Source organism: Etheostoma spectabile, chromosome 16 (genome assembly GCF_008692095.1).
Source record: "Etheostoma spectabile isolate EspeVRDwgs_2016 chromosome 16, UIUC_Espe_1.0, whole genome shotgun sequence".
Lineage (NCBI taxonomy): Eukaryota > Metazoa > Chordata > Actinopteri > Perciformes > Percidae > Etheostoma > Etheostoma spectabile.
Window position 1 is genome coordinate 2,075,300 of NC_045748.1, and position 8,730 is coordinate 2,084,029.

Below are 8,730 nucleotides of genomic sequence, written 5' to 3' on the forward strand. Positions count from 1 at the left end.
GAGGTGGCAGACCCCCCCCCCCTTCTCCCCCACAGACACAAGTGGCACAGCAGCAGGCATGGATGATTGATTACACAGTCTGTGCTCTGATTGGTTCTCTCATGTCCGTTGTGACAACTCGACCAGATGAAGAGGGTGGAGGGGTGTGTCTGGAGGCAGACTCCTGCCTTCATTGTTGCAACAGTGAATGCTCGTCCCCTCATTTTGTTGTTTAAGCGGAGCTGGAATAAAGAAAGGGGAGCAGTGATGAACAGTTACTGTTGCTGCACTGACAAAGTGTACCACTGAACTGCTGCACCTATTAACCAATAGGCTACACACTACACACTACTCCATTTTTTCCACCATTTTTTCTGAGACTCCCTACCACCAATAATTAGTTTTTTTAGGGGTTCTTTCCAGGTTACATGAATACAACTTTAAAAACTGTTTTGTCACACACACTTGACAAATAACTTACACAAACTGCTTCCAAAAGATAGATATTTATATATATAATATCAGAGACAACAACCATAACATACATAAAGTTTACACTACAAACACCTAAATAAAAAAACACATTGATTCATTATGGTTCAGTGTCATCCTAATGTATTTATTTATATTACCATTTAATTTCTTTATCCATTAACAAAATAAAAATGGTAAAGTTGGTAAATGTCACTTAGTAAATAACACAAAATCAGACTTGCTGACTTTGATCCAACCCTAGGTTTTATTCAAATCCTTACCTCCCTTTCCCTCGCTTTTTATCCTCTCCCTCTGCATGTTTTATTTTCTCAATCTCCTTCTCTACCCCTCCCCTCCACACCCCTTCCCATTATAAAGCGTGTCATTGTTAAAACATCCGCACAGAAACCTAGTTCTGATTCAAACATCACTGCTCTCTCTGTTTTGTCGGGTGGGTGGTTGTGTGTGTGAAACCAATACCAGTTGAAAGACATGTACACCCATGGGTTCCTTATCAGAATGCATCCTCAATGGGCCAAGCAGAGGCTGCTATGTATTCCAGCAGGTTTGGCGTATTTACTCTTAGATGTGAGTGCCAATTCATTCTTTTATGTCCCATTTCCCAAAATGTCTTTTGTGAAATGCTTTTAATCCAGTGTCCAATCCAGCCAAATAGGAAACTTGCCCTTTAGAAGCGTATTTTTTTAAGTGTCCATAACACCACACCAGTGTCTTGTTCCTACAGTTGTGCACCAGCTTTTCCTAAATGTGCAGCGACTAATCATCTTTAATATTTTCCAGAGTGATCGTCTCCTGATCAAAGGAGGGAAGATCGTGAACGATGACCAGTCCTTCTGTGCTGACATCTATATGGAGGACGGAGTCATCAAGTGAGTTTACTGGGTTTTTTTTCTCAAGCTTCAGAAAGTAAAACCCAGATTTCATGTTTACCAACTCCTAAATGTGTCTGACTTGTCCCTCTTTTTTATTGCAAATACAAAAAATGGTAACAGTGAGAATGTAAAACTATTAACAGTACATCAGTCTGCAGCTTGACATGCTGCCATTTTGGCTTACAGACACATTGAAATTGGAATTAATTTCACTCTGTAACCATTAGGCAAAACAAATGGTTCAGACCTTGCATTATCAGGCATCTTGGGTAATCTGATCATAAGTGGACATCTCTTGGTATGTCAGTTAACTACTGTCATTAGAATGCGTCTCCGCATGTGTCTTGACAAAACACTTTACAGCCTCTTTGTTTGTTTTTCATAAAATTTTTATAATATCATTACTTTATTATTGTGATGTCTTGTCGCTAATCTTTCATTAAATAATGTATTTAAAACAGTTGTAATTTGTGTAATTTTTAGTTATAGATTATTTAAATATTATTTATAGATTATTTTATACCAGGTAGATTGACAGTGTCACCCGCCAATTGCAAAATTCCCCCGCTTTGACAGGTGGTCTGGGGTTAATTTCAGGCCCTGCCACCCACCCAGGCAAAAATTAAGAAAAAAGATGACACAGTAACTACAGTATTCAAGACCATTCAACAAAAATAGTAATAAAATAGACAAACAATAAACCAAATAAACATATAAAAAAATGACAATACCATAAGCCCATCGTACACGTCTCTCCTCAGCACAAAGCTTCCTAGGAGCCAGGGCCGGATTAACAACGTCCTGTGTCCTGGGCAACTAGACTCAAAATGATCGGTGTCAGCGTGCAGCGTGCAGTGTGTAGTGTGTTGTAACGCCAACCAACTCTGCAAACGCTGTAAACGTTATGAATTCAAACATGCCAGTTTGAAATATTTGCTGTAATATTTGCTATTACATGCCGTGCGGGTCGACGTTCTTTCACTTAACTACGGTGCTGTAAAGTCCAGACTCGATCAGATCTCTGATCAAGTGCCAGTGACCGGTTCCCCTAATGGTTTATCCGGCCCAGCTAGTAGCCCTCCAGAAAGCTCAGGTTCTTCCCTTATTTTCCCGTATAAACATCCAATCTGGAAAACTGTTTGTATGACATTTTATTTCAAACGCCGCCACCCTAGCTATCTCACAAGCCCACTCCTGGATTGGCGGCACCCCTTCATTCTTCCATCCTTTTTTAAAAGAATCTGTCTGGCTATCATTAAACTAGTCCGGACCCAGCTTCATATGTGTTTATCTATTCCGTTTAGGATTGTTTTTAATATCTTTTGTCCGTTTCTTTAGACAAATCGGGGAAAATCTCATTGTGCCCGGCGGGGTGAAAACCATCGACGCCCACGGGCGCATGTTGATGCCGGGCGGCATCGACGTGCACACGCGTTTCCAGATGCCCGATCGAGGCATGGTGTCTGCCGATGACTTCTACCAGGGCACCAAGGCTGCTCTGGCCGGAGGCAGCACCATGATCAGTAAGTGACTCAGCAGAAAGATCCTCCTGGTTGAAATTAAAGATTCATCTGCGACTTCATGTATCAGTTTCCTCTGCCACTTTACCTGCACTGGTTCTTCATTCACGGATTGGCTTTAATTGAAAATATCTTAATGGGAGCGGGACGGGTGCCAGGCCTGTTCATGACCGAGCCAAAATATAAAACCGTCCATCTGCTCTGAGGACTCAGAGCCACGAGGAGCTGACTGCTGTTCACACTGGGCCAAGAAGTCAGTTCATTTTCCATTTAACACACCCTGCATGGATGCTTTTTTTATTATAGGCTTCCTATTCTTGCAGTTCTATTTTAATCTGAAAATATATTTTATAAAAATCACAGTCCTGCAATCAACTTGTTCTCCCTGGGTTTGTTTGGGTTTCCTCTAAATTATTCTCCTAATACAGGATTATCAATATTAGTGCACAACATAGCATATACTGGCATATTAAAGGGTAACTACTGTTGTTGTTTTTTTCAAGCTGGACCGTATTTTCCTGTTTTTGTGTCTAAGTGACTGATGGGAACAACAATCTTTGACAGTGGTCCAGTACTAAGTGAGATTGCCGCGGTCTGCAGCCAAAAACAGGGTGGAAAGGGTAGTTACCCTTTAACAGGTGACCTGTTCATGGTGTTTTCTTTCTTAAATATCCCTCTTTTTCTACTTTGGATTTATATTCAATGCCCCTTTTTTGTGATGTCTCTGTACTATTTCACCTAACAGTTGCTGAGGTTTGGTTCTGAAAGTCAGATCCATTTTGGATCTCAAGTTAATTCCCAAAGGTTGACACCCAAGCTCTCTCAATTCTGCGGCTTCTAGTCTTAAACTCAGCTTCACCAATATAGAAAAGTTCTTGATAAACTCCAAATCCGTATTAATTCCAGTAAGACAAAATGTATCTTTTTAGCCGAAACCGATCACCGAGACTCCACCTACAATACCTGTATGAACGGTATGGTGTTTGGAGTACGTCAATAAATATAAATATCTAGGTATTTGGTTGGATTCATCTCTGTCATTCAAAAACAACATCAATAACCTTCAAGCAAAAGTCAAAGCTGACTAGCCTTTCTTTGTAATAAAGCTTTTTCTCTATGCTACCAAATGCACCCTTGTTAAGATGACAGTACTGCCAATTTTGGACTATGGTGATATTATTACAAAAATGGCACCAAACACAGCCCTAAAAAACTTGACAAAACTACCATTCAGCCATTCGTTTTGCTACTAATGCACCCTTCACACTCATCATTGTGACCTGTACAACCTGGGGGGATGGCCTCCCTTTACACCCGGCGGCTACATCACTGGTTTCTCTTTTATACAAGACGATCCTGGGCAAGAACCCTCCCTATTGTTATCTCTTTCATGCCGTTCATAACACCTATCACACAAGATCGAGTAATTTGATTAAATTTGTACCCCTCCTACCTCTACTACCTTTGGACGTAATGCTTCCGCTTTGCAGCAGTACATGACTGGAATACACTACAAAATACCCTGAAACTTACATCTCGATCCCAATTTCCACCTTTAAGCAAAACCTCCAAAATTACATTGTTGACTCTTGTTCCTGCTGACAATCATGAACCATATTATACACACATATTTAAGCTTATTCTTTATCTTTCTTCGTTGACTGTCTTTTTTTATTCAGTTGCTTGTTCTAGTGTCATGCGTTTGACTATGTAAAGTTGTACAGTATGTTTATTTCCTTTTTATTAAGTTGCTGTTCTATGTGTCATGTGTTTGACTATGTAAAGTTGTACAGTATGTTCATATTATTTCTGTAGCCTCTTGGCCAGGTAGTGTGGTTAATAGAATTGGTTCTCAAACAGTTTACCTGGATAAATAAAGGTTAAATAAATAAAAAAAACCCAAGCGAGGAGATAAAACTCAAGAATCTGAGTATTACTTGTTTTATTTACTTAAAATTAGCTGGAACCTTAATAGATTTGGTAAAACAAAAAGGGATTTTAATTGACTAATATTATCAATTTGTTACTTGCTGTTATCTATATACTATCCGTCCTCAACCAGTGGCTTCATTTAATGTTTTTGTTATTCAGAAGAGACACAAGAATGTAAAAAGGAAAAAAAGCTAAAGTAACGTGAAAAGATAAGAAAGTTAATTGAAGCTGTGGCCCTCCTTGTGCTGACGCCCAGCTGACCTCTCCCCTCCCTCACAGTAGAACAAACACTCCCAGACGACCCGGTGGTTGTCGCCTCGGGCACACCGCTGACTGCTGCAGGATCAGGCCGGTCTGGAACTGAGACGTAGCGCACAGAAAGGCCTGGTGATTGGAATGTCATCGGGGTGCAGGTCACAAGTGGACAGATGTGTGGCTGCATCCGAAATGGAATGTGACGGAGAGATTGTTTCAGATGCCAGACACAAACTAATTTGGATTTAAATCAGATTTCAAACCACAGATGAGAGTCCGGATTTTAATTTACTGGATCTGAATCCAGTCTAGATATGCCAGAAATCAGATGTGAGCTGCCAGACTCATGTTTCACAGAGAGTATATATAGTTAGAAGCACTTGTGACACAAAGTTTTAATAAGTGATTTATTACTCGTTATGTTATTCTTAAAGTGCCCATATCATGCTCCTTTTCAGGGTCATAACTGTATTTAGAGGTTGTACCAGAATAGATTTACGTGTGATTTTTAGAAAACACTATATGCTTGTTGTACTGCACATTGTTGCAGCTCCTCTTTTCACCCTGTGTGTTGAGCTCTGATTTATCTACAGAGTGAGCCATCTCACTGTTCCATCTTTGTTGAGAGTTGCACATGTGCAGAAGCTAGGTAAGGACTACTAGCCAGTCAGTAGCAGAGAATGATGGCGTGCCATGCTAGCAGCTAGGCGAGCATTATAACGTGTTACGAAGTGACACGCATTTGTCACGGAAGTAAAGACTGGACTACAATAGAGTTGTTTGGAGCAGTTTGGGAACAGTGTTTTCTGTTGGAGATGGTAAGTCCCTTTGGGGGGGGGACTTTGGGATTTTTCACTTTGTACATCTAAAACAAATAAAGGAAAGGAGAAAAACAAAACGCATAAGATGAGAAAAATGCCCAACATCAACTGGTTTAAGCTTGTCCAATATGACACATTTTCAGTAAGTTGAACATGTTTGGGTTTTGAACTGCTGTCTGAAGCAATTTGAAGATATCACCTTGAGCTCTGGGAAATTGTGATGGTCATTTTGGTCATATTTTCTGACATTTTGCAATAATAAATGATTAGAAAACGAAAAAGGTCCTGAGTGCTTCAAACAAATAATGAAATTGCTCTTTGGAAGGGAACTCAAAAGTTACTTGCATAGTGCGCCTCGGTAGCGCAGGCGCCCATATATAGAGGTTTACCCATTAATGCAGCGGCAGCAGGTTCGACTCCGCCCAGCGGCCCTTTGCTGCATGTTATTCCCCCTCTCTCTCCCCTTTCATGTTGTCATCTGTCCTTTCATAAATACAGGCCCAAACATAATCTTATAAAAAAAAGAAGAAATTACTTGGACCTGTTAGAATAGAACTGAGTAACTACAACAAACCACGCGTAGCATCACAAAAATCCGCCTTATTATTAATAAATCATTTATTTGAAAGACTTGTTGAGAGATGTATTGGATGAAAATAAGTTATTTGCAGCCATGATGTGATGGCACATTCTTTCCTGACCGCGCTGAAGGATCACACGTCAGCAGATGTGAGACAATATGTTCTCTCATACTTATCTGAAAAAGTAACCCCTTGAGCCCATTTACTGTGAGTTTGTCTTTGATGGTTTGTATTTTAAGATCTGGTTCGTACACAGAAAGGGGTCGTGTATCTGGTACAACGATCAATAACAGGCAGCCACTCGAGACAAATCTGGAACACATTTGGCGGCCAGGTGTGAACCACATCTGTCTCGGTTTAGTGTAGACACAACATCCTAATCATTCAAATCTAGGGCTGGAAGTTAAAATCCCCATTAAGTGAACATTTTATTATAGTTTTGGTTTTGTTGGGCTTTTCTGCCCCCTAATTTTTGACAGGATAGCTAGGTGAGAAAGGGGGGAGAGAGGGGGGAAGACATGCAGGAAATCGCCACAGGTCGGACCCAAACCTTGGACCCCTGAGCAGAGTCACTAACATCAAAGTACACGTGCGCCCGCTCCACCACTGAACCAACCCGGCCACAATATGCTCAACTATTAAAGGTTTACTGAATATTTAGAACAATTAACATTGAAGTACCCATTGTTTGAAAACTTGTACACGCTATAGTTTGTATAGATGTAAAAAACAAGTTTCCTAAAGTATAAAATGAATAACTTCAATTCTATGCAAACAAAAGACATTTAAATATTGCCATGACAAGTCACAGGCCTTTCCAGCAGGGGAGCGGAAAAGTTACTACAAGACTTTCACTCGGGGATCAGGTGTTTGTGTCCCGGGACTACTACTTAAGGGGACAAGTGTACGCACACCACAATCATTTTCTAATCTTAAATAGTTGTTTTGGTGCCTAAATCTAATTTCACAACTCAGAGTCACCTTTTGTCGGGTAAATGTACTACTTCGGTCTCGTCTTTACTGAAGTCAAAATGTGTCAAAGTGATAGACACTGGGCTTTTCTTTGGTACAAGCTGCTCCTGTTGCTCCGTTAACCTGTGTGTGTGTGTGTGTGTGTGTGTGTGTGTGTGTGTGTGTGTCTGTATGTGTACGTGTGTCCAGTTGACCACGTGGTTCCCGAGCCTGGCGTCAGCCTCATCACAGCCTTCGAGCAGTGGCGTGAATGGGCCGACAGCAAGTCGTGCTGCGACTACTCGCTGCATGTCGACATCACCGAGTGGCACAAAGGCATCCAGGAAGACATGGAGGCGCTGGTCAAGGACCACGGTACGACCACGCCCAAAAGCACTTGTGTTCAACAACACAACATTTGAAGAATTTGCATTGTGTCAAGAGAGTAATGTAGTGTTCCCCACACACCACAGTTAACCAAATATTACACTTTTTCTTCTTTTAAGAAATTTAAAATGCCAAATACTCAACCCCTTCTAATGAACTGGATGTGTTTTCCAGTGCGTCCTCTTTTTGGCTCATTGTGATATGTTTATATGTTATGACTTTCTCAAGCATAGTGGTCTGTTGTGTTTTCCTGTTTTTAATCTTCCCTTCCCCTGGTGGTTTTCTGACATCTTGTGTTTTCAGGGGTCAACTCTTTCCTGGTCTACCTGGCTTATAAGGATGTTTTCCAGCTTACGGACGCCCAGGTGGGCCTTCTTCTCTTCTCCTCGTCACTTTATTCTTTGTCATGCCATGTGTTGCTTAGAAAGAATGCTTTTTTTTTTAACTGGGTTGCAAAATTTAATATGATAATGATAAATACTACATTAAAGATCAAATATAATATCTTAGATTTGGACGGAGCCTGGAGGGAGTTTGTCCTGTTGTGGCACTGTATTCTACTGGGAACAAGGACACTGGTTGGCCTTATAGAGACCAGGGTTATTATAGTAAACAAAAACCAATAATGCAGGGGAAAATATTTTGTAGTAAATTAAACCTAAAACCTTCAAGGAAAAAATAAACTGAAACTATACTACACGGTTAAATAACTTATAAGAAATTAACATGAACTCAGATAATTTCAATTTTTAATTTTTTAGCTATAATAGTTCACTCTTGGAAAAAGGAGATACATTTCATCATCTCTTGTGACATTGAACCACAACGGACTTGACATGAGACGGTGCTGTGCCATAATGGCTTCACATCGGTAACGCAAAGACTAAAATGTAACATTTTATTGCTTTGTATGTGTGTATATATATATATATATATA

At 40.3% G+C, this 8,730-nt stretch overlaps 1 protein-coding gene and 1 long non-coding RNA gene across 3 annotated transcripts in view; one reads left to right on the forward strand and one right to left on the reverse strand.

Annotated features, from left to right (window-relative positions):
• Window positions 1-3,367, reverse strand: part of LOC116703874 (uncharacterized) — a 25,661-nt gene extending 22,294 nt beyond the window's left edge. The window contains exon 1 of the long non-coding RNA XR_004335531.1: window positions 3,351-3,367. This is a non-coding gene — a long non-coding RNA (uncharacterized LOC116703874). The remainder of the gene's footprint in view (window positions 1-3,350) is intronic.
• Window positions 1-8,730, forward strand: part of dpysl2b (dihydropyrimidinase like 2b) — a 45,010-nt gene that overhangs the window by 12,787 nt on the left and 23,493 nt on the right. For both annotated transcript variants that reach the window (XM_032538864.1, XM_032538865.1), the window contains exons 2-5: window positions 1,255-1,343; window positions 2,685-2,869; window positions 7,617-7,781; window positions 8,097-8,158. In XM_032538864.1, coding sequence (XP_032394755.1) covers window positions 1,255-1,343; window positions 2,685-2,869; window positions 7,617-7,781; window positions 8,097-8,158 — 501 coding nt within the window. The remainder of the gene's footprint in view (window positions 1-1,254; window positions 1,344-2,684; window positions 2,870-7,616; window positions 7,782-8,096; window positions 8,159-8,730) is intronic.